At 44.5% G+C, this 26,168-nt stretch overlaps 1 protein-coding gene across 50 annotated transcripts in view; it reads right to left on the reverse strand.

Annotated features, from left to right (window-relative positions):
- LOC110510828 (protein 4.1) overlaps positions 1-26,168 on the reverse strand; it is a 72,843-nt gene that overhangs the window by 31,655 nt on the left and 15,020 nt on the right. For 48 of the 50 annotated variants that reach the window (XM_090188030.1, XM_090187938.1, XM_090188099.1 and 45 more), the window contains exons 2-11: positions 19,190-20,877; positions 16,937-17,224; positions 16,368-16,472; positions 16,024-16,066; positions 15,860-15,935; positions 14,515-14,733; positions 10,372-10,459; positions 9,754-10,004; positions 7,763-7,938; positions 7,528-7,641 (exon numbers count right to left, since the gene is read on the reverse strand). In XM_090188030.1, the coding sequence (XP_090044156.1) occupies positions 7,528-7,641; positions 7,763-7,938; positions 9,754-10,004; positions 10,372-10,459; positions 14,515-14,733; positions 15,860-15,935; positions 16,024-16,066; positions 16,368-16,472; positions 16,937-17,224; positions 19,190-20,877 (3,048 nt within the window). The remainder of the gene's footprint in view (positions 1-7,527; positions 7,642-7,762; positions 7,939-9,753; positions 10,005-10,371; positions 10,460-14,514; positions 14,734-15,859; positions 15,936-16,023; positions 16,067-16,367; positions 16,473-16,936; positions 17,225-19,189; positions 20,878-26,168) is intronic. The other 2 variants (XM_090188105.1, XM_090188116.1) reach the window with 2 other exon arrangements.

The following is a 26,168-nucleotide window of genomic DNA, read 5'->3' on the forward strand; positions in this document are numbered from 1 at the left end:
CAAAGAACTGAAGGCTCTCTTTAACAAGCAACACAGACCAAAGAACTGAAGGCTCTCTTTAACAAGCAACACAACACAGACCAAAGAACTGAAGGCTCTCTTTAACAAGCAACACAACACAGACCAAAGAACTGAAGGCTCTCTTTAACAAGCAACGCAACACAGACCAAAGAACTGAAGACTCTCTTTAACAAGCAACGCAACACAGACCAAAGAACTGAAGGCTCTCTTTAACAAGCAACACAACACAGACCAAAGAACTGAAGGCTCTCTTTAACAAGCAACACAACACAGACCAAAGAACTGAAGGCTCTCTTTAACAAGCAACACAGACCAAAGAACTGAAGGCTCTCTTTAACAAGCAACACAACACAGACCAAAGAACTGAAGGCTCTCTTTAACAAGCAACACAACACAGACCAAAGAACTGAAGGCTCTCTTTAACAAGCAACACAACACAGACCAAAGAACTGAAGGCTCTCTTTAACAAGCAACACAACACAGACCAAAGAACTGAAGGCTCTCTTTAACAAGCAAAACAACACAGACCAAAGCACTGAAGACTCTCTTTAACAAGCAACACAACACAGACCAAAGAACTGAAGGCTCTCTTTAACAAGCAACACAACACAGACCAAAGAACTGAAGACTCTCTTTAACAAGCAACACAACACAGACCAAAGAACTGAAGACTCTCTTTAACAAGCAACACAACACAGACCAAAGAACTGAAGGCTCTCTTTAACAAGCAACACAGACCAAAGAACTGAAGGCTCTCTTTAACAAGCAACACAACACAGACCAAATAACTGAAGGCTCTCTTTAACAAGCAACACAACACGGACCAAAGAACTGAAGGCTCTCTTTAACAAGCAACACAACACAGACCAAAGAACTGAAGGCTCTCTTTAACAAGCAACACAACACAGACCAAAGAACTGAAGGCTCTCTTTAACAAGCAACACAACACAGACCAAAGAACTGAAGGCTCTCTTTAACAAGCAACGCAACACAGACCAAAGAACTGAAGACTCTCTTTAACAAGCAACGCAACACAGACCAAAGAACTGAAGGCTCTCTTTAACAAGCAACACAACACAGACCAAAGAACTGAAGGCTCTCTTTAACAAGCAACACAACACAGACCAAAGAACTGAAGGCTCTCTTTAACAAGCAACACAGACCAAAGAACTGAAGGCTCTCTTTAACAAGCAACACAACACAGACCAAAGAACTGAAGGCTCTCTTTAACAAGCAACACAACACAGACCAAAGAACTGAAGGCTCTCTTTAACAAGCAACGCAACACAGACCAAAGAACTGAAGACTCTCTTTAACAAGCAACGCAACACAGACCAAAGAACTGAAGGCTCTCTTTAACAAGCAACACAACACAGACCAAAGAACTGAAGGCTCTCTTTAACAAGCAACACAACACAGACCAAAGAACTGAAGGCTCTCTTTAACAAGCAATACAACACAGACCAAAGAACTGAAGGCTCTCTTTAACAAGCAACACAACACAGACCAAAGAACTGAAGGCTCTCTTTAACAAGCAACACAACACAGACCAAAGAACTGAAGGCTCTCTTTAACAAGCAAAACAACACAGACCAAAGCACTGAAGACTCTCTTTAACAAGCAACACAACACAGACCAAAGAACTGAAGGCTCTCTTTAACAAGCAACACAACACAGACCAAAGAACTGAAGACTCTCTTTAACAAGCAACACAACACGGACCAAAGAACTGAAGGCTCTCTTTAACAAGCAACACAACACAGACCAAAGAACTGAAGGCTCTCTTTAACAAGCAACACAGACCAAAGAACTGAAGGCTCTCTTTAACAAGCAACACAACACAGACCAAAGAACTGAAGGCTCTCTTTAACAAGCAACACAACACAGACCAAAGAACTGAAGACTCTCTTTAACAAGCAACACAACACAGACCAAAGAACTGAAGGCTCTCTTTAACAAGCAACACAGACCAAAGAACTGAAGGCTCTCTTTAACAAGCAACACAACACAGACCAAATAACTGAAGGCTCTCTTTAACAAGCAACACAACACGGACCAAAGAACTGAAGGCTCTCTTTAACAAGCAACACAACACAGACCAAAGAACTGAAGGCTCTCTTTAACAAGCAACACAACACAGACCAAAGAACTGAAGGCTCTCTTTAACAAGCAACACAACACAGACCAAAGAACTGAAGGCTCTCTTTAACAAGCAACGCAACACAGACCAAAGAACTGAAGACTCTCTTTAACAAGCAACGCAACACAGACCAAAGAACTGAAGGCTCTCTTTAACAAGCAACACAACACAGACCAAAGAACTGAAGGCTCTCTTTAACAAGCAACACAACACAGACCAAAGAACTGAAGGCTCTCTTTAACAAGCAACACAGACCAAAGAACTGAAGGCTCTCTTTAACAAGCAACACAACACAGACCAAAGAACTGAAGGCTCTCTTTAACAAGCAACACAACACAGACCAAAGAACTGAAGGCTCTCTTTAACAAGCAACGCAACACAGACCAAAGAACTGAAGACTCTCTTTAACAAGCAACGCAACACAGACCAAAGAACTGAAGGCTCTCTTTAACAAGCAACACAACACAGACCAAAGAACTGAAGGCTCTCTTTAACAAGCAACACAACACAGACCAAAGAACTGAAGGCTCTCTTTAACAAGCAACACAGACCAAAGAACTGAAGGCTCTCTTTAACAAGCAACACAACACAGACCAAAGAACTGAAGGCTCTCTTTAACAAGCAACACAACACAGACCAAAGAACTGAAGGCTCTCTTTAACAAGCAACACAACACAGACCAAAGAACTGAAGGCTCTCTTTAACAAGCAACACAACACAGACCAAAGAACTGAAGGCTCTCTTTAACAAGCAAAACAACACAGACCAAAGCACTGAAGACTCTCTTTAACAAGCAACACAACACAGACCAAAGAACTGAAGGCTCTCTTTAACAAGCAACACAACACAGACCAAAGAACTGAAGACTCTCTTTAACAAGCAACACAACACGGACCAAAGAACTGAAGGCTCTCTTTAACAAGCAACACAACACAGACCAAAGAACTGAAGGCTCTCTTTAACAAGCAACACAACACAGACCAAAGCACTGAAGGCTCTCTTTAACAAGCAACACAACACAAACCAAAGAACTGAAGACTCTCTTTAACAAGCAACACAGACCAAAGAACTGAAGGCTCTCTTTAACAAGCAACACAACACAGACCAAAGAACTGAAGACTCTTTAACAAGCAACACAACACAGACCAAAGAACTGAAGGCTCTCTTTAACAAGCAAAACAACACAGACCAAAGAACTGAAGGCTCTCTTAAACAAGCAACACAGACCAAAGAACTGAAGGCTCTCTTTAACAAGCAACACAGACCAAAGAACTGAAGGCTCTCTTTAACAAGCAACACAACACAGACCAAAGAACTGAAGGCTCTCTTTAACAAGCAAAACAACACAGACCAAAGCACTGAAGACTCTCTTTAACAAGCAACACAACACAGACCAAAGAACTGAAGGCTCTCTTTAACAAGCAACACAACACAGACCAAAGAACTGAAGGCTCTCTTTAACAAGCAACACAACACAGACCAAAGAACTGAAGGCTCTCTTTAACAAGCAACACAGACCAAAGAACTGAAGGCTCTCTTTAACAAGCAACACAACACAGACCAAAGAACTGAAGGCTCTCTTTAACAAGCAACACAACACAGACCAAAGAACTGAAGGCTCTCTTTAACAAGCAACGCAACACAGACCAAAGAACTGAAGACTCTCTTTAACAAGCAACGCAACACAGACCAAAGAACTGAAGGCTCTCTTTAACAAGCAACACAACACAGACCAAAGAACTGAAGGCTCTCTTTAACAAGCAACACAACACAGACCAAAGAACTGAAGGCTCTCTTTAACAAGCAACACAGACCAAAGAACTGAAGGCTCTCTTTAACAAGCAACACAACACAGACCAAAGAACTGAAGGCTCTCTTTAACAAGCAACACAACACAGACCAAAGAACTGAAGGCTCTCTTTAACAAGCAACACAACACAGACCAAAGAACTGAAGGCTCTCTTTAACAAGCAACACAACACAGACCAAAGAACTGAAGGCTCTCTTTAACAAGCAAAACAACACAGACCAAAGCACTGAAGACTCTCTTTAACAAGCAACACAACACAGACCAAAGAACTGAAGGCTCTCTTTAACAAGCAACACAACACAGACCAAAGAACTGAAGACTCTCTTTAACAAGCAACACAACACAGACCAAAGAACTGAAGACTCTCTTTAACAAGCAACACAACACAGACCAAAGAACTGAAGGCTCTCTTTAACAAGCAACACAGACCAAAGAACTGAAGGCTCTCTTTAACAAGCAACACAACACAGACCAAATAACTGAAGGCTCTCTTTAACAAGCAACACAACACGGACCAAAGAACTGAAGGCTCTCTTTAACAAGCAACACAACACAGACCAAAGAACTGAAGGCTCTCTTTAACAAGCAACACAACACAGACCAAAGAACTGAAGGCTCTCTTTAACAAGCAACACAACACAGACCAAAGAACTGAAGGCTCTCTTTAACAAGCAACGCAACACAGACCAAAGAACTGAAGACTCTCTTTAACAAGCAACGCAACACAGACCAAAGAACTGAAGGCTCTCTTTAACAAGCAACACAACACAGACCAAAGAACTGAAGGCTCTCTTTAACAAGCAACACAACACAGACCAAAGAACTGAAGGCTCTCTTTAACAAGCAACACAGACCAAAGAACTGAAGGCTCTCTTTAACAAGCAACACAACACAGACCAAAGAACTGAAGGCTCTCTTTAACAAGCAACACAACACAGACCAAAGAACTGAAGGCTCTCTTTAACAAGCAACGCAACACAGACCAAAGAACTGAAGACTCTCTTTAACAAGCAACGCAACACAGACCAAAGAACTGAAGGCTCTCTTTAACAAGCAACACAACACAGACCAAAGAACTGAAGGCTCTCTTTAACAAGCAACACAACACAGACCAAAGAACTGAAGGCTCTCTTTAACAAGCAATACAACACAGACCAAAGAACTGAAGGCTCTCTTTAACAAGCAACACAACACAGACCAAAGAACTGAAGGCTCTCTTTAACAAGCAACACAACACAGACCAAAGAACTGAAGGCTCTCTTTAACAAGCAAAACAACACAGACCAAAGCACTGAAGACTCTCTTTAACAAGCAACACAACACAGACCAAAGAACTGAAGGCTCTCTTTAACAAGCAACACAACACAGACCAAAGAACTGAAGACTCTCTTTAACAAGCAACACAACACGGACCAAAGAACTGAAGGCTCTCTTTAACAAGCAACACAACACAGACCAAAGAACTGAAGGCTCTCTTTAACAAGCAACACAGACCAAAGAACTGAAGGCTCTCTTTAACAAGCAACACAACACAGACCAAAGAACTGAAGGCTCTCTTTAACAAGCAACACAACACAGACCAAAGAACTGAAGACTCTCTTTAACAAGCAACACAACACAGACCAAAGAACTGAAGGCTCTCTTTAACAAGCAACACAGACCAAAGAACTGAAGGCTCTCTTTAACAAGCAACACAACACAGACCAAATAACTGAAGGCTCTCTTTAACAAGCAACACAACACGGACCAAAGAACTGAAGGCTCTCTTTAACAAGCAACACAACACAGACCAAAGAACTGAAGGCTCTCTTTAACAAGCAACACAACACAGACCAAAGAACTGAAGGCTCTCTTTAACAAGCAACACAACACAGACCAAAGAACTGAAGGCTCTCTTTAACAAGCAACGCAACACAGACCAAAGAACTGAAGACTCTCTTTAACAAGCAACGCAACACAGACCAAAGAACTGAAGGCTCTCTTTAACAAGCAACACAACACAGACCAAAGAACTGAAGGCTCTCTTTAACAAGCAACACAACACAGACCAAAGAACTGAAGGCTCTCTTTAACAAGCAACACAGACCAAAGAACTGAAGGCTCTCTTTAACAAGCAACACAACACAGACCAAAGAACTGAAGGCTCTCTTTAACAAGCAACACAACACAGACCAAAGAACTGAAGGCTCTCTTTAACAAGCAACGCAACACAGACCAAAGAACTGAAGACTCTCTTTAACAAGCAACGCAACACAGACCAAAGAACTGAAGGCTCTCTTTAACAAGCAACACAACACAGACCAAAGAACTGAAGGCTCTCTTTAACAAGCAACACAACACAGACCAAAGAACTGAAGGCTCTCTTTAACAAGCAACACAGACCAAAGAACTGAAGGCTCTCTTTAACAAGCAACACAACACAGACCAAAGAACTGAAGGCTCTCTTTAACAAGCAACACAACACAGACCAAAGAACTGAAGGCTCTCTTTAACAAGCAACACAACACAGACCAAAGAACTGAAGGCTCTCTTTAACAAGCAACACAACACAGACCAAAGAACTGAAGGCTCTCTTTAACAAGCAAAACAACACAGACCAAAGCACTGAAGACTCTCTTTAACAAGCAACACAACACAGACCAAAGAACTGAAGGCTCTCTTTAACAAGCAACACAACACAGACCAAAGAACTGAAGACTCTCTTTAACAAGCAACACAACACGGACCAAAGAACTGAAGGCTCTCTTTAACAAGCAACACAACACAGACCAAAGAACTGAAGGCTCTCTTTAACAAGCAACACAACACAGACCAAAGCACTGAAGGCTCTCTTTAACAAGCAACACAACACAAACCAAAGAACTGAAGACTCTCTTTAACAAGCAACACAGACCAAAGAACTGAAGGCTCTCTTTAACAAGCAACACAACACAGACCAAAGAACTGAAGACTCTTTAACAAGCAACACAACACAGACCAAAGAACTGAAGGCTCTCTTTAACAAGCAAAACAACACAGACCAAAGAACTGAAGGCTCTCTTAAACAAGCAACACAGACCAAAGAACTGAAGGCTCTCTTTAACAAGCAACACAGACCAAAGAACTGAAGGCTCTCTTTAACAAGCAACACAACACAGACCAAAGAACTGAAGGCTCTCTTTAACAAGCAACACAACACAGACCAAAGAACTGAAGGCTCTCTTTAACAAGCAACACAACACAGACCAAAGACTCAAGAGCTCTGAAGCTGCTGTTAGTCAGTCATAAGCTGTTAGAAGTGAATGGAGCATCAATGTAACTGTAGCTGTGATTGATTGGCAGGTCATTCTGAGCTGCCCTTGGTGAGTCACCAGCGTTGACCCAAGCTGGCCTGAGATTAGGCCTCAGCATAAGGGTTGGAGCTAATGAGATGATGAGAGGACCGACAGAGCGCATGGTTAGATCAAGCTGACTCAAAGCTACAGTACGTAGTTCTCTAGCAAGGCTGAACTGAGGTTGCTCTTTGTAAGCTGAGTCAAAACTTCAATGATGGTCCACATGGTTCCTGATTGGCTACCTGGTGAAAAGAAAGTCTGGGGTTGGTCAGATCCCAGCATGAAGAACCAATCGTCATCCTCGGTCTTGTTTGGACTAGCAGAGAGCTGCGAGGCTTGGAGATCATCATCTCCAGCTACAAGAATGGGACAAGTTGGTGAGAGACTGATCCTGAAGTCGTGCACGCTGGCACGAACATACACATTCCCACACACAAAAAAGCACATACTGTAATACACGCATACACACACCCACACCTTCGTCGATGGTGCGGGACAGCCTCTTGCTGGCGGACCGTGTGAAGCGAGGGGCGGGCCGGGCGATCATGGAACTGGCCTGGCGGGTCTGGGCCTGGGTACGGCCACTGTACCTGAACTTTGACCCCAGCGCCAGGAACCGGGAGCGGGACGACGGGGGCTCCACGGACGACACCCTGAGGGAGGAGAATCACAGTCACTCACAGTTTATAGACATGCTTATTATAATGATTTAGTTTCATAGTTCATAATAGCTTGCCCAGTGATGTGATGAATCAATAAATCACATCACTGGGCCAGCCGAACTCCAGCTTTAGTAAAAGCTTAGTCATGTTCCTCCAATTGGCATACGGCCAGGTGATTTAGACCAACCTCATGTTACCTGAACCATCTTAATCCAGAGCTCCTCCTGTATGACGGACTTGTCACGTACAGTCCTGTGAAAAGGTTTTGCCCCCTTCCTAATTCTCTACTTTGTATATTTTTGATACTGAATGTTATCATATCTTCAAACAAAACATAATATTAGATAAAGGTAACCTGAGTGAACAAATAACACAACAATTACATACTTATTTCATGAACAAAGTTATGTAACACCCAATGTCTGTGTGTAAAAGTCATTGCCCCCTTACACTCAATAACTGGTTCTTCCACCTTTAGCTGCAATGACTCCAACCAGACGCTTCCTATAGTTGTTGATCAGTCTCACGTCTCTGTGCAGGAATCCCCCACCCCCCCAGATGTGGTTGAAGATCTGATAACATTCAGTATCAAAAATATGCACAAATAGAGAAAATCCGTAAGGGGGCAAATATTTTTCACAGCACTGTAGCAGAGTTAAACTACCACCGGTGCTAATAGAGTTACTCTCAGAAAGGTTATGCTGCAGGGGCCAATTAGAATGCACAAGGGATTGGTAACCTGAGAATAGCCCCCTGTTGTCGGGCAGTAATGGGGTGCAGATGACAGAATTAAATAGAACACTTTTATTGTATCTCTATGGAGCAGATGATCCAGGAAGTGGAGTAGGTAGAAGTTGATATGGGATCAGATATTGTTTTAACGTCCTAATGGTTAAGGTCAGGATTGGGGAGTAGGATAATCTGATCCTAGATCTATGGTTAAGGGTAACTTGTTAGTTGGAAGCAGGGTGAGCAGTGGTGTAGCGGAGGTTAAATGCACGTTGGCTCGACTGAACATTTTAGAAGAAGAGAAACGTTTGCATCTATAAGCCAATTTCCTGAAATTATACAAATTTCTCCATGGAGCTAAGAGACATTTTTGCAATTGTAAGGCTAACTTCCTGCAATCCTATGCATTTTGCCATGGCTAATGCTGTGTTCTTTCGCTCAAACATAACAAAATCTCTACTGTTAAATGAATTGTTTAGGGCTTTTTCAATTCTCCCTGACTATCTAGTTTTGTTTTGCTGATTGTTAGTTCTCAAAGATAATATTATTAGACCATTACAGTCAAAGCCCTGTCTAACCCAGGGGGGGGGGGGGGGGGGGGGGGTCTACTAAGCTATATGGAATTGTTTTAAGAAGATCATACCTAGGATCATTTAGCTATTTGATTTTTAATTTTAAGACCCTTGAAGTATCCATCTTTTTATTATTATGAATGAATGATTTGATGAAAATGTGTACTTGGCCTTACTGCTATTAGCACATACAACACATAGAATAACAGATACATGGAGCAACAGATAGTCCCCCCCCCAGAACATCTAAAGGAAGTTTGTTCTGAAGTGTCCTATATCTGAGAGATAGAAGATAGATCAGGAAACTTTATTTGACATGTATTTAACCCCTAAACAGTCTCAATATAGAGTTCCATTCATTTCTTCAACTTAAAGTATAGAGTTCCATTCATTTCTTCAACTTAAAGTATAGGGAAATGATTTGACTCACCGTGAACGGCGATCACAGTTTACCCACCAGCTATTTATTCACCACTGTATCACTGAGGGACAGTGAGTTTCTCACCTGAAGAAGGTATGGTGTTCCACTGAGGCCTTCCACAGCTTCTTGGAGGCCTTGTAGTTGGGCAGCTTGAAGCCGATTGTGCTCTCATACTGTTCTTGTTCAGAGGGACGGACCTTGATGAAGAAGCTGCTTCGCTTGTAGGAGATCTTGAGGACTTTGGGCCAGGGGAAACGATTGATCCTCAGCTTGTCCTTATATACCATGAGACCACCAGAACACACCCCTAGAGTGATGTCCACACCCTCAAGATCCTGTGAGCATGTAGGAAAAGTACATTTGGTAAAGATGATCAATATGTTCTATACACCCTCATCATATACACTATAGGCATCTTTCTGTCACTGTTATTCCTGCATTTACCTCAACATGCCACTAGGAGGCAGCCTCTGCTACACTTTCAGCAGCACAGATTCATCTCTTGTTTGATGATGACAGCGATTTTGTAATTCAAAATCTGTGGCTGCTAGAGTTGCCTAACCTTGTTATTCCCAAATCATGCACTTCGATTTGATAGTTTTCTACTTTTTCTGACCGCTCTTAAAAATATATATATAAAAAATGTTCCTTCTGTAGATAGAAGTGTTCCAGTCCTAGATTCCAGAACATCTTAAAGTGTACCTTGGCTTGGTGCAGATCCACTCCATACATAGACAGCTTCTTGGCATTCTCCAGAAACAACATGTCTGCCTGGGCTGGACTCATGGATCTGGAGACAAACACAGAGATGGGTACAGCAGGTATCCTAGTGGTCAGAGGGTTGGGCCAGGAACTGAAAGGTTGCTGGATTGAATCCCTGAGCTGACAAGGTTGTCTGTTGTTCTGCCCCTGAATAAGGCAGTTAACCCACTGTTCCCCAGTAGGCCGTCATTGTAAATAAGAATTTGTTCTTAACTGACTTGCCTAGTTAAATAAAGGTTACAGAGAAGAAGAGGTAATGTAAACAGGTCCGGTGTAGAGCATGGTGCTTGCAACGCCAGGGTTGTGGGTTCGATATAGTCTGGTCCTCCCTCGTCTTTCCTACATTACTCCAGTATATAGTCTGGTCCTCCCTCGTCTTTTCTACATGACTCCAGTATAGAGTCTGGTCCTCCCTGGTCTTTCCTACATTACTCCAGTATATAGTCTGGTCTTTTCTACATTACTCCAGTATATAGTCTGGTCCTCCCTGGTATTTCTACATTACTCCAGTATATAGTCTGGTCCTCCCTGGTATTTCTACATTACTCCAGTATATAGTCTGGTCCTCCCTGGTATTTTGTACATGATAGTTCCAGTATAGAGTCTGGTCCTCCCTGGTCTTTCCTACATTACTCCAGTATATAGTCTGGTCTTTTCTACATTACTCCAGTATATAGTCTGGTCCTCCCTGGTCTTTTCTACATTACTCCAGTATATAGTCTGGTCCTCCCTGGTATTTCTACATTACTCCAGTATATAGTCTGGTCCTCCCTGGTATTTCTACATTACTCCAGTATAGAGTCTGGTCCTCCCTGGTCTTTTCTACATGACTCCAGTATATAGTCTGGTCCTCCCTGGTCTTTTCTACATGACTCCAGTATATAGTCTGGTCCTCCCTGGTATTTCTACATTACTCCAGTATATAGTCTGGTCCTCCCTGGTATTTCTACATTACTCCAGTATATAGTCTGGTCTTTTCTACATTACTCCAGTATATAGTCTGGTCCTCCCTGGTCTTTTCTACATGATAGTTCCAGTATAGAGTCTGGTCCTCCCTGGTATTTCTACATTACTCCAGTATATAGTCTGGTCCTCCCTCGTCTTTTCTACATTACTCCAGTATAGAGTCTGGTCCTCCCTGGTCTTTTCTACATGATAGTTCCAGTATAGAGTCTGGTCCTCCCTGGTATTTCTACATTACTCCAGTATATAGTCTGGTCCTCCCTGGTATTTCTACATTACTCCAGTATAGAGTCTGGTCCTCCCTGGTCTTTTCTACATTACTCCAGTATATAGTCTGGTCCTCCCTCGTCTTTTCTACATTACTCCAGTATAGAGTCTGGTCCTCCCTGGTCTTTTCTACATGATAGTTCCAGTATAGAGTCTGGTCCTCCCTGGTATTTCTACATTACTCCAGTATATAGTCTGGTCCTCCCTGGTATTTCTACATTACTCCAGTATAGAGTCTGGTCCTCCCTGGTCTTTTCTACATGACTCCAGTATATAGTCTGGTCTTTTCTACATGACTCCAGTATATAGTCTGGTCCTGCCTGGTCTTTCCTACATTACTCCAGTATATAGTCTGGTCTTTCCTACATTACTCCAGTATATAGTCTGGTCTTTTCTACATTACTCCAGTATATAGCCTGGTCTTTTCTACATGACTCCAGTATATAGTCTGGTCTTTTCTACATGACTCCAGTATATAGTCTGGTCCTGCCTGGTCTTTCCTACATTACTCCAGTATATAGTCTGGTCTTTTCTACATTACTCCAGTATATAGTCTGGTCTTTTCTACATGACTCCAGTATATAGTCTGGTCCTGCCTGGTCTTTCCTACATTACTCCAGTATATAGTCTGGTCTTTTCTACATTACTCCAGTATTTAGTCTGGTCTTTTCTACATTACTCCAGTATATAGTCTGGTCTTTTCTACATTACTCCAGTATATAGTCTGGTCTTTTCTACATTACTCCAGTATATAGTCTTGTCCTCCCTGGTCTTTTCTACATGACTCCAGTATATAGTCTGGTCTTTCCTACATTACTCCAGTATATAGTCTGGTCTTTTCTACATTACTCCAGTATATAGTCTGGTCCTCCCTGGTCTTTTCTACATGACTCCAGTATATAGTCTTGTCCTCCCTGGTCTTTTCTACATTACTCCAGTATATAGTCTGGTCTTTCCTACATTACTCCAGTATATAGTCTGGTCTTTTCTACATGACTCCAGTATATAGTCTGGTCCTCCCTGGTCTTTTCTACATTACTCCAGTATTTAGTCTGGTCTTTCCTACATTACTCCAGTATATAGTCTCGTCTTTCCTACATTACTCCAGTATATAGTCTGGTCTTTTCTACATGACTCCAGTATATAGTCTGGTCCTCCCTGGTCTTTTCTACATGACTCCAGTATATAGTCTGGTCCTCCCTGGTATTTCTACATTACTCCAGTATATAGTCTGGTCTTTTCTACATTACTCCAGTATATAGTCTGGTCTTTTCCACATTACTCCAGTATATAGTCTGGTCTTTCCTACATTACTCCAGTATATAGTCTGGTCTTTTCTACATGACTCCAGTATAGAGTCTGGTCCTCCCTGGTATTTCTACATTACTCCAGTATATAGTCTGGTCTTTTCTACATTACTCCAGTATATAGTCTGGTCCTCCCTGGTCTTTCCTACATTACTCCAGTATATAGTCTGGTATTTCTACATTACTCCAGTATATAGTCTGGTCCTCCCTGGTCTTTTCTACATGACTCCAGTATATAGTCTGGTCCTCCCTGGTATTTCTACATTACTCCAGTATATAGTCTGGTCCTCCCTGGTCTTTTCTACATGATAGTTCCAGTATATAGTCTGGTCTTTTCTACATTACTCCAGTATATAGTCTGGTCCTCCCTGGTCTTTCCTACATTACTCCAGTATATAGTCTGGTCTTTTCTACATGACTCCAGTATATAGTCTGGTCCTCCCTGGTCTTTCCTACATTACTCCAGTATAGAGTCTGGTCCTCCCTGGTATTTCTACATTACTCCAGTATATAGTCTGGTCCTCCCTGGTCTTTTCTACATGATAGTTCCAGTATAGAGTCTGGTCCTCCCTGGTATTTCTACATTACTCCAGTATAGAGTCTGGTCCTCCCTGGTCTTTTCTACATGACTCCAGTATATAGTCTGGTCCTCCCTGGTATTTCTACATTACTCCAGTATATAGTCTGGTCCTCCCTGGTCTTTTCTACATGATAGTTCCAGTATATAGTCTGGTCCTCCCTGGTATTTCTACATTACTCCAGTATATAGTCTGGTCCTCCCTGGTATTTCTACATGATAGTTCCAGTATATAGTCTGGTCCTCCCTGGTCTTTTCTACATGATAGTTCCAGTATATAGTCTGGTCCTCCCTGGTATTTCTACATTACTCCAGTATATAGTCTGGTCCTCCCTGGTATTTCTACATTACTCCAGTATATAGTCTGGTCCTCCCTGGTCTTTTCTACATTACTCCAGTATATAGTCTGGTCCTCCCTGGTATTTCTACATTACTCCAGTATATAGTCTGGTCCTCCCTGGTCTTTTCTACATGATAGTTCCAGTATAGAGTCTGGTTCTCCCTGGTATTTCTACATTACTCCAGTATAGAGTCTGGTCCTCCCTGGTCTTTTCTACATTACTCCAGTATAGAGTCTGGTCCTCCCTGGTCTTTTCTACATGACTCCAGTATATAGTCTGGTCCTCCCTGGTATTTTGTACATGATAGTTCCAGTATATAGTCTGGTCTTTTCTACATGACTCCAGTATATAGTCTGGTCCTCCCTGGTCTTTTCTACATGACTCCAGTATATAGTCTGGTCTTTTCTACATGACTCCAGTATATAGTCTGGTCCTCCCTGGTATTTTGTACATGATAGTTCCAGTATATAGTCTGGTCCTCCCTGGTCTTTTGTACATGATAGTTCCAGTATAGAGTCTGGTCCTCCCTGGTCTTTTCTACATGATAGTTCCAGTATATAGTCTGGTCCTCCCTGGTCTTTTGTACATCATAGTTCCAGTATATAGTCAGTCCTCCCCTGGTTCTTACCTGTATGTGCGGTGCAACTCCATGACCTTGTCCTCCAGCTCTTTGCCCTGTCCCGGGGCCAGCCTCAGCTCCTTGGTATAGTGAGAGCCGTGGACCTCTGGATCATACTCCCCCAGCTCAGACTGGGCCGTGTAGGAGCCTAGCATGGCCAGAGTTACAAAGGAGCATGGCAGCAGGCCACTCAGGATGTCTTTACGCAGCTGTAGACACAGGTAGTACCTGCGAGAGGGAGTGAGAGAGAGGGAGGGGTAGATGGAGAGAGAGAGGGAAAGGGGGTTGGAGAAAGAGAGAGGGGGTGGAAGGAGAGAGAAAGGGGGTGGGTGAGACAGAGGGGTGGAAAGAGCAGGAGCAAGAGAGCAGAGGGGGGGGGTGAAGAGAGGAGGGGTGAAGGGTGAGAGGAAAGAGAGAGAGAGAGAGAGAGAGAGAGAGGAGAGACGAGAGGTGAAGGGTGAGAGAGATATTGCGAGGGGGTGGAGGGTGAGCAAGAGGGGTTGGAGGGAGAGAGTGCGAGGGGGCGGAGGAGGGAGGGAGAGAGCAAGGGGGTGGAGGAGGGAGGGAGAGAGAGCGAGAGCGAGGGGGTGGAGGAGGGAGGGAGAGCGAGCGAGGGGGTGGAGGAGGGAGGGAGAGAGAGAGAGCGGGGGGTGGAGGAGGGAGGGAGAGAGAGCGGGGGGTGGAGGAGGGAAGGAGAGAGTGCGAGGGGGTGGAGGAGGGAGAGAGAGAGCGAGGGGGTGGAGGAGGGAGAGAGAGAGCGAGGGGGTGGAGGAGGGAGAGAGAGCGAGGGGGTGGAGGAGGGAGAGAGAGCGAGGGGGTGGAGGAGGGAGAGAGAGCGAGGGGGTGGAGGAGGGAGAGAGAGCGAGGGGGTGGAGGAGGGAGAGAGAGCGAGGGGGTGGAGGAGGGAGAGAGAGCAAGGGGGTGGAGGAGGGAGGGAGAGAGCGAGGGGGTGGAGGAGGGAGGGAGAGAGCGAGGGGGTGGAGGAGGGAGGGAGAGAGCGAGGGGGTGGAGGAGGGAGGGAGGGAGAGCGAGGGGGTGGAGGAGGGAGGGAGGGAGAGCGAGGGGGTGGAGGAGGGAGGGAGGGAGAGCGAGGGGGTGGAGGAGGGAGGGAGGGAGAGCGAGGGGGTGGAGGAGGGAGGGAGGGAGAGCGAGGGGGTGGAGGAGGGAGGGAGAGCGAGGGGGTGGAGGGAGAGAGAAAGAGGAAGGGGGGGTTAAGGGAAAAAGAGAGAGAGAGGGGGGCGAGGGTGGAGAGAGAGAGAGAGAGTGAAGAGAGAGAGGGAGGGGAATGGGAGTTAACCACTGACACCCTGAAATTGAGTTACCGGCAGATATTTAGATGTGTGTGTAGATTAACCTGGTGAGGTCTTCTGTGAGCTGAGCTGGGTCAGGAGGGTAGAACTTCACGTTGAAAGTGAACTCGTATGTATAATCTGGAGATGAAAATACAGTGTGAGTATTGTTGGTAATTTGAGTTAGAAACATGTATTTACTGTAGGTCATCGTATTGACATCACCCACCTGCCACCTGTTTCCGGATCTCTTTGGAGGCGTCCAGCCATGTCTGTAAATGACAGCGGGAGAACAGACTCAATGAACGCCACCGTACTGTAAGAAAGTCATTTTGCCCTATGTGGTGAAACTGCACCTTCCATCCTATAGGTACTGTTTCTCTAATGGGCAAGAACATGCAGTCAAACTACACTCAAAACGACCCACTCACTGAACATATCTTTCTCTCCCAAAGGAAATCTCCACAGATGAGATGCCATCTACCCTCCTTTCACTTGGAAGGTTAAGATTACTGTTCCCCACTTCACCCTAGATGAGCAGCCCATTGTTAAACCAGACAAAGTGTACTCTACCCTGGAGGTGGGGGTATCCCAGACGGCCAGGCCACAGTAGTCTCTCTCCAGCAGGTTGAGGTGGTCACACACCTTCACAAACAGATCTGAGCCCGTCGCATGTTTCTACACAGGGAGACAGAGACCAATCACACAAACATTCAGTAAGGAAGAAATATTACTGGTTGTACTCACAAACGATCACAGCTATGCATTCAGTAAGGAAGAAATATTACTGGTTGTACTCACAAACGATCACGAATAACCATTCAGTAAGGAAGAAATATTACTGGTTGTACTCACAAACCATCACGAATAACCATTCAGTAAGGAAGAAATATTACTGGTTGTACTCACAAACGATCACGAATAACCATTCAGTAAGGAAGAAATATTACTGGTTGTACTCACAAACCATCACGAATAACCATTCAGTAAGGAATAAATATTACTGGTTGTACTCACAAACCATCACAGCTATGCATTCAAAAATATTAAGTCAGAAACAGCGTTGAGGGGCAATTATTTGAAGTGTAGAAAAGACTAGAACAAGGCTGAAAAGACAACGGTGTATTTGAGAAGTGTCTTACACCGAGCTCACACTCAAACAGAGTGTCGTCCAGGAGGGTGACTTTACACTGCATGATCCGCGGACGCTTGGAGGGTTTGGCCTCCTCTGCTAAAGCCATCTTGTCTTCTCCATTAGTGTTCTCCCCTTCCCCTCCGTTTGCCTCTCCCTCCTCCTCCTCCATCTGCTCGGCTGGCTCTTCCTCTGTTTCTTCTTTCTTCTCTTTCTCCTCTACTCCCGCCTCCTTCTCTTCCCCCTCTACCACCTCCTTCTCTACCTCGGCGTTCACCTTCTGCTCCGCCTGTGCTGGCTAGGGGGTCACAGAAAGGTCATATGACAGACATGTTGTCAGGATTTTTCATTTCTAATTAAAGACAGTTACATTTATGTAATAGACAGAGTGACTCAAAATATAATGCAGTCATTATCCTCAGGAAATAAGGACAAGTGACTTTCAGTGTAGCTGTTAGAGAGAAGAGATGGCGCGCACTGCAGTCCTTCTTCTGTGTTAGAACAAACAACTTTCACACCGCCATGCTCTTCTCTCTTCCAACTACACTTCAACTCTTGTCCTTGATTATAGTGCTGAGAATTGGTTTGTTTTTTTAAGTCGGTCCGGTTTTGGTTCGATTATTAAAAAATAATCTCAGTTTTTGATTTCGGTTTCTATAAAACATTTTTTTACAATAAATGCAGCATGCATTATGTGGGTTAAAGGTTGTAACAACACAGAATCAAACCATGAATAAAAAGTCCCATGATGGTAATGACTGACCTTTGCTTATCACCTATTAACCATTTCTTCACAGTAATTTACTTTAATAAAATATTTATTTTATTTGATGACTTTATTATTTCATTCCAAGTCATCATCTCATCTGTACAGAGCTGCTGCCTATGCTGTCTGACAAAATCACTATTTTAGCATTTCTTCAAAGTAAATAAGGCATACTTTTATGCTTAATACCAACTTTCAATCACTTAGATGATGTATTTTCAGGTAGAGATACCTCGCGAAGCAACTGCTCTCTATCCCTCTCTCTTGTTCTCTCCTCTCTGCTCCACACAGACCGAGACCGGACAAGCAATGGATTACGTTCATTGTAGTTAATTACCACATTTCTGCTGTAAACTATGTTGAATTTTGGTCTGTTGGAAACTTCAACTCCCTACTACATCGTCACACAAACTGAGCATCAAGTTGTTGTTTTTTCGCTCAGCACTACTAGATTAGTAGTACTAGATTACTATGTAACAGCAATGTTACTTCAGTTATTAAATAATAACTTGAAGCGGTACTTTTCCTAACACAGACTAGATCTAGGCGGCTCTAGACCTGCACAGACCAGCCTAGTCAGTTCTACTGAGTCAGCAGCCCACCCCAGTCAAGCACCAAACTAGTTGATGTTCTGTCCTGTACCTCTCTCTCCTGCTACGCTGAGTGTCTTCAGTGTAGCTATTCTCTGAATGCTATGTTGTTGATCAGACTCTGGGTAACATGTTCCTTCAGTTTCTGTGCTTGATGTTCACTTCACTTATTTTTACTCCAGTCTCTCACTTGAGACTCATTGGCCTACATCTTCAGTCTGCTGCAATGCAGCCCCTCAATGTGCAAAATAATAACAACATTGTAAAAAAATATATTAAAAAATGGGAAGGCAACTCATTGACACGTTTAATAATATACTGATCAAAAATATAAACGCAGCAATTTCAGTTACAGTTCATATAAGTAAAAAAGTCAATTAAAATAAAGTCAATTCAGCATGGCAACAGCACACTCCCTCAACACGTGAGACATCTGTGGCTTTGTGTTGTGTGACAAAACTGTACATTTTAGAGTGGCCTTTTATTGTCCCTAGCACAAGGTGCACCTGTGTAATGATCATGCTCTTTAATCAACTTCTTGATTATACCACACCTGTCAGGTGGATGAATTATCTTGACAAAGGAGAAATGCTCACTATCAGGGATGTAAAACCAATTTGTGCACACCATTTGAGAGAAAATAAGCATTCTGTGCATATGGAACATTTCTGGGAGCTTTTATTTCAGCTCATGAAACATGGGACCAACACTTCACATGTTGCGTTTATATTTTTGTTCAGTGTAGGTATGATAATTCTGCATTTTTGTTTTTTGCGCACTGCAAAAGCTGTCTCCCACAATCTAAATCAGAACAAAAAAAACCCAGCAGGATAGCATTCCCCAAGTAACAGAGTTGTGCACCCATGCCCTAGGTGAGAAGTTCACTGTGTCTGTCTCCCTCACTCACCTGTGTCTCTGCACTGCTGATGGAGTGATGGTCCTGGTCCTCTACCGGCTCCTCCTGCCTCTCCTGTTCAGCCTCCCCCTCCGCCTCTGCTCTGAGCTCTGGCTCCGGGGCCGCGATGGGGGCTTTCACCTGCACCTCTGTTGTGGACTGCTCCCCTGCTTTGTGCTCCTCCCCTGCTTTCTTTTTGCCCTTCCGTTTTTTCTTCTTTAACTCTTTATTCTCCTCGTTCTTCTTTACCTCTTTATTCGCCTCGTTCTTCTTCCCCTTCTCCTCCTCTTTATTTTCTTTCTCTTTCTTCTTCCCCTTTTGCGTTTTTTTTGTTGTCTTTTCCTCACCTTTCTTCTTCTCCTCTTTCTTTGCTGACTCCTCTTCGTCTTTTGTCTTCTTCTCCTCTTTCTTCGCTTCCTCCTCTTTCTTCTTCTTCTCTGCTTTCTTTGCTGCCTCTTCCTCCTCTTTCTTTGCTTCCTCTTCCTCCTCTTCCTTCTTCTCTGCTTTCTTTGCTGCCTCTTCCTCTTCTTTCTTCTTCTTCTCTGCTTTCTTTGCTGCCTCTTCCTCTTCTTTCTTCTCCTCTGCTTTCTTTGCTTCCTCTCCCTCCTCTTTCTTCTTCTCCTCTTTCTTTGCTGCCTCTCCCTCCTTCTCTGCTTTTTTTGCTGCCTCTCCCTCTTTCTTCTTCTTCTTCTCCTCCTCCTTTTTCTCTGCTGCCTCTTCCTCTTGATTCTGCTGCTCTGCCTCTTTCTTCGTTACCCCTTCCTCTTCTTTTTTCTTCTTCTCTGCTTTCTTTGCTGCCTCTTCCTCCTCTTTCTTCTTCGCTTTCCTTGCTGCTTCTTCCTCCTCTTTCTTCTTCTTCTCTGCTTTCTTTGCTGCCTCTTCTTCCTCTTTCTTCTTCTTCTCTGCTTTCTTTGCTGCCTCTTTCTCTTCTTTCTTCTTCTTCACTGCCTCTTTCTTTGCTGCTTCTTCCTCTTCTTTCTTCTTCTTCTTCTCTGCTTTCTTTGCTGCTTCTTCCTCCTCTTTCTTCTTCTCTGCTTTCTTTGCTGCTTCTTCCTCTTTCTTCTTTGCTTTCTTTGCTGCTTCTTCCTCCTCTTTCTTCTTCTCTGCTTTCTTTGCTGCTTCTTCCTCCTCTTTCTTCTCCCCCCTTTCCTCTGCCTCTTTCTTCTCCTCCCCCTTGGCCTGCTCTAACTTTTCCTCCTTTGTTCCAGCCTCTGCCTTCTCTTTCCTGTCCTTCTCCGCCTTCTCGACCTCAGCCCACTCTACGTCTGAGCACTGCGAGCGCCGCTTGAGGAAGGAGGAGAAGAGGCGTGAGAGGCCGCGGCTGGCTGAGGTGCGCTGGCGGGGCTTCACTAGCTGCTCCTCCTCAGTGGTGGTGGTGAAGATGGGGCTCTCTGTGGAGCCAGGCTCTGAGTCCTGCTCCTGGGTCTTCTGGCTGGGCTTCTCCCTCTCTGGCTCCGGTGCTGCTGCCTCTGGGCTCGGCTTGTTCTCCGGTTCTCTCTCTGTTTCTGGCTCTGGGCTCGGCTTGTTCTCCGGTTCTCTCTCTGTTTCTGGCTCTGGGCTCTGCTTGTTCTCCAGTTGTATCTCTGCCTCCGAGCTCTGCTTGTTCTCCGGTCTTCTCTCTGCCTCTGCTACACTGGGCTTCGGCTTGCCCTCTGTGTCCGCCTCGCCCACCGCGCTAGCCTCTGTTGTCATGGTACACACTGCAGAACATGACATGGAGTAGTTAGCGATAGGAAAGAGAAAGCTTTGTGTGTTGTCATGTTGGATGATGCACAGCAACATACACACAAGCAAGACATGATTATGGACAGTCAACAGTGATGCACTGGTGCCATTCTATAGCATGAGCTACTACTACGTTTTGTCAGACTTGAGTACTCGATCAAATATGCCACAAACACGTTTTCATATGGAGTTATGAGTGTATCCCACTCCACAATGGCACCTCTTGTTGAATGAGTGTGTGTATGTGTGTGTGAGTGTCTGGGAGGACCTCTTGAGAGACAGGCAGCTCACGACAGTGTGTGTCTATCAGAGGCTCATTAGAAACACACACAATGTAGTCTTTCTGCTCCGTAGCAGCCTGGAAGTCTATTAGTACAGCTCCAGTCAGTATCATCCTCAGCACTAACCCAACACGGCTCTTTCATCCGTCCGCTGTGGCCCCGCCGGCTTCATACGGTGGGCCAAGATGTCCCAATGTAACATTGCATGACAATGCATCACTAAATTGGTTTAGAAATTCACAGGACATACAGGGCTTCTGAGAAGTAAATGGCCAGTTACTGAGTTCACTTCACTGTGTGAACTTGTCTTGCAGTTGTGAGGCTGTCATTGAAAGAGTTGCAGCAGCATCAACGTACTTGTGTTAGATCATAGCAGTTCATCATCATATGTCTAGTAGCCCTCCATGCAGTGTTACCAGAGATTGCATCTACTTAGCCCACTGTTAGCATCTAGGCTAGTCTGATGCTGCTAGTTGTTGTCATTGCTCAACATCTAGGCTAGTAGTTCATTAAATGTCTAGGTCTGCCATACAGTGGGGGGCAGGGAGACACTTTGCTAGACAGGATGGCAGATCTTCCAGCTGCACACACACGGCTGTCCTTACCCCAGAGGGTGCCTGACACACATACAGTGCTCCATCGCTATAGGGACAGCAGGGGTATGGGGAGGAGAGGAGGGGAGGGGGGACCACAGAGACCAAATCCTCTTTAGTCCTCCCATTGTTTGTGTCTGGTGACCAATAACTGTGGTGCACTCTAACTAATCCAGCCCTTCCCTTCCCCCACCGCAACAACCCCCCCATGGGCCTGTTCCCTAGGTCAACCCAAACACACACACACACACACACACACACACACTGAGCCGCGTGGTGTACGCCTCAGTGCTCAGGATCTCCTCTGGGTCTTTTAATGTAGCGTAATCTCAATGGTAATAGTCAGGAAACAGACATGGTGTTAATGGACCAGATGAGACGTCTTGTGTCTGCTGCTGCCTCCTGCATGACTGCCTCCTCCATTGTCTTCACTAGGTAACATCTAGATTCTCTGCTAAAGGCCAGGTGAGCAGCTCTGGTCTGGCTTCTAACCTGGGGAAGTAACAGGGACTCTCACAACCACACTGTGTCCCAAATTGTACCCTATCCACTATGTAGTGCACTACTTTTGACCCGGGCCCAACTACTTTTGACCAGTCAAAAATAGAGCAATATACAGGAAATAACGGTACTTCTGCCAATCTTCATCAAACTGGTACCCTTTTGAAAACACTTTTCCATAGTACATAGAGACCCTATCATTTCTCACATCTATAATGTTCTACCTCCAGTAGGCCAGCTGACATCCCGATCATCATTACTACTGTATAAATCAACCATCATTACTCCTGTATACATCAACCATCATTAGACTAACTAGCTGCCAGAGATAAAGATTGCCCTGCAGAAATGGGTGAACAGCGTGTTCAGCTGTTGGGTCAGGTGCACGTCAGATGCTCCGACCATCTGTGTGTCTCCCAAATGGCACCCTATTCCCTTCATAGTCCACTATGGCCCTGGTCAAAAGTAGCGCACCATGTAGGGAATAGGGTGCCATTTGGGGTGCACGTATGACTAAAGAAAGGGAAGGGGGGTTTGAATAAGATGCTATAGGAAAGGAGTTAAGATGACGTCGGAGAAGAAGGCTGACATTTTACGTGTTTCTATCCAATTGTGTTTTTGTTTGTTTCTTTGTATTGTTTGTAACTTATTTTTTTACTTATTTTGTATATACTGTTGCTACTACCGTCTCTTATGACCGAAAATAACTTCTGGACATCAGAACTGCGATTACTCACCACGAACCGGCAGACAGATTTTTTTCTTTAACGAGTCCGACGAGCCCAATGTGAATGACATACTGCTTTCCCGGGAACAGGCCCAGATCCCTGTCATTTGCGTGAAGAGAAGGCTGAGAAAAAGGGGCCGGAAGGGTGGGCTGCCTTCTGAGAATTAGTAGGCGATCGAATAAACCCCCACTGCCTTCCATTCTGCTAGCAAACGTGCAATCTTTGGAAAATAAAATAGATGACCTACGCGGAAGATTGAACTACCAACGGGACATTCAGAACTGTAATATCTTTGCTTCATGGAGTCGTGGCTGAGCGACCACATTATCAACATACAGCTGGCTGGATATACGCTGTATCGGCAGGATAGAACAGCGGCGTCTGGTAAGACAAGGGGCGGCGGACTATGTATTTTTGTAAATAACAGCTGGTTCACGATATCTAAAGAAGTCTCAAGGTTTTGCTCGCCTGAGGTAAAGTATCTCATGATAAGCTGTAGACCACACCATCTACCTAGAGAGTTTTCATCTGTATTTTTCGTAGCTGTCTACATAACACCACAGACTGATGCTGGCACTAAGACCGCAATAAATTAGCTGTATTTGCCATAAGCAAACAAGAAAACGCTCACCCAGAGGCGTCGCTCCTATTGGCCGGGGACTTTAATGCGGGGAAACTTAAATCTGTCTTTTTTTATCAGCATGTTTCTATCAGCATGTTAAATGTGCAACCAGAGGGGAAAAAAACTCTGGACCACCTTTACTCCACACACAGAGATGCATACAAAGCTCGCCCTCCATTTGGCAAATCTGACCATAATTCTATCCTCCTGATTCCTGCTTACAAGCAGATGCTAAGCTACATGAGTGTTCTGCTAGCACAGACTGGAATATGTTCCAGGATTCCTCCGATGGCATTGAGGTGTACACCACATCAGTCATTGATTTCATCAATAAGTGCAACGATGATGTCGCCCCCACAGTGACCGTACGTACATACCCCAACCAGAAGCCATGGATTACAGGTAACATTTGCACTGAGCTAAAGGCTAGAGGAACGGGACTGTATAACCCGGAAGCTTATAAGAAATCCCGCTATGCCCGCCGACGAACCATCAAACAGGCAAAGCGTCAATACAGGACTAAGATCGGATCGTACTACACCGGCTCTGACGCTGGTCGGATGTCGCAGGGCTTGCAAACCATTACAGACTACAAAGGGAAGCACAGCTGGGGGCTACCCAGTGACACGAGCCTACCAGATGAGCTAAACTACTTCTATGCTCGCTTCGAGGCAAATAACCCTCAAACATGCATGAGAGCACCAGCTGTTCCGGAAGACTGTGTGATCACGCTCATGATGTGAGAAAAGCCATTTAAAACAGGTCAACATACACAAGGGCGCAGGGCCAGATGGATTACCAGGACATGTACTGCGAGCATGCGCTGACATGCGTCTTCACTGACATTTTCAACCTCTCCCTGTCCGAGTCTGTAATACCAACATGTTTTAAGCAGAAAACCATAGTGCCTGTGCCCAAGAACACTAAGGTAACCTGCCTAAATGACTACCGATAAGATGCTATAGGACAGGAAAGGAGGATGATTGTGGACTTCAGGAAACAGCAGAGGGAACACCCCCCTATCCACATCGATGGAACAGTAGTGGAGAGGGTAGCAAGTTTTAAGTTCCTCGGCATACACATCACAAACAAACTGAATTGGTCCACTCACACAGACAGCATTGTGAAGAAGGCGCAGCAGCGCCTCTTCAACCTCAGGAGGCTGAAGAAATTTGGCTCGTCACCAAAAGCACTCACAAACTTCTACAGATGCACAATCGAGAGCATCCTGGCGGGCTGTATCACCGCCTGGTATGGCAACTGCACCGCCCTCAACCGTAAGGCTCTCCAGAGGGTGGTGAGGTCTGCACAACGCATCACCGGGGGCAAACTACCTGCCCTCCAGGACACCTACACCACCCGATGTCACAGGAAGGCCATAAAGATCATCAAGGACATCAACCACCCGAGCCACTGCCTGTTCACCCCGCTATCATCCAGAAGGCGAGGTCAGTACAGGTGCATCAAAGCTGGGACCGAGAGACTGAAAAACAGCTTCTATCTCAAGGCCATCAGACTGTTAAACAGCCACCACTAACATTGAGTGGCTGCTGCCAACACACTAACACTGACTCAACTCCAGCCACTTTAATAATGGGAATTGATGGGAAATGTAAATATATCACTAGCCACTTTAAACAATGCTACCTTATATAATGTTACTTACCCTACATTATTCATCTCATATGCATACGTATATACTGTACTCTATATCATCGACTGTATCCTTATGTAATACATGTATCACTAGCCACTTTAACTATGCCACTTTGTTTACATACTCATCTCATATGTATATACTGTACTCGATACCATCTACTGTATCTTGCCTATGCTGCTCTGTACCATAACTCATTCATATATCCTTATGTACATATTCTTTATCCCCTTACACTGTGTACAAGACAGTAGTTTTGGAATTGTTAGTTAGATTACTTGTTGGTTATTACTGCATTGTCGGAACTAGAAGCACAAGCATTTCGCTACACTCGCATTAACATCTGCTAACCATGTGTATGTGACAAATAAAATTTGATTTGATTTGATTTGAAAGGGAAGGGGGGTTGGATAAGATGCTATAGGACAGGAAAGGGAAGGGGGGTTGGATAAGATGCTATAGGACAGGAAAGGGAAGAGGGGTTGGATAAGATACTGTAGGACAGGAAAGGGAAGGGGGGTTGGATAAGATACTGTAGGACAGGAAAGGGAAGGGGTTTTGGATAAGATGCTATAGGACAGGAAAGGGAAGGGGGGTTGGATAAGATGCTATAGGACAGGAAAGGGAAGGGGGGTTGGATAAGATGCTATAGGACAGGAAAGGGAAGGGGGGTTGGATAAGATGCTATAGGACAGGAAAGGGAAGGGGGGTTGGATAAGATGCTGTAGGACAGGAAAGGGGATGGATAAGATACTGTAGGACAGGAAAGGGAAGGGGGGTTGGATAATATACTGTAGGACAGGGAAGGGAAGAGGGGTTGGATAAGATACTGTAGGACAGGAAAGGGGGATGGATAAGATGCTGTAGGACAGGAAAGGGAAGAG

Source organism: Oncorhynchus mykiss, chromosome 2, assembly GCF_057628025.1.
Source record: "Oncorhynchus mykiss isolate SJ-2025 chromosome 2, ASM5762802v1, whole genome shotgun sequence".
In the NCBI taxonomy this organism is placed as follows: Eukaryota; Metazoa; Chordata; class Actinopteri; order Salmoniformes; family Salmonidae; genus Oncorhynchus; species Oncorhynchus mykiss.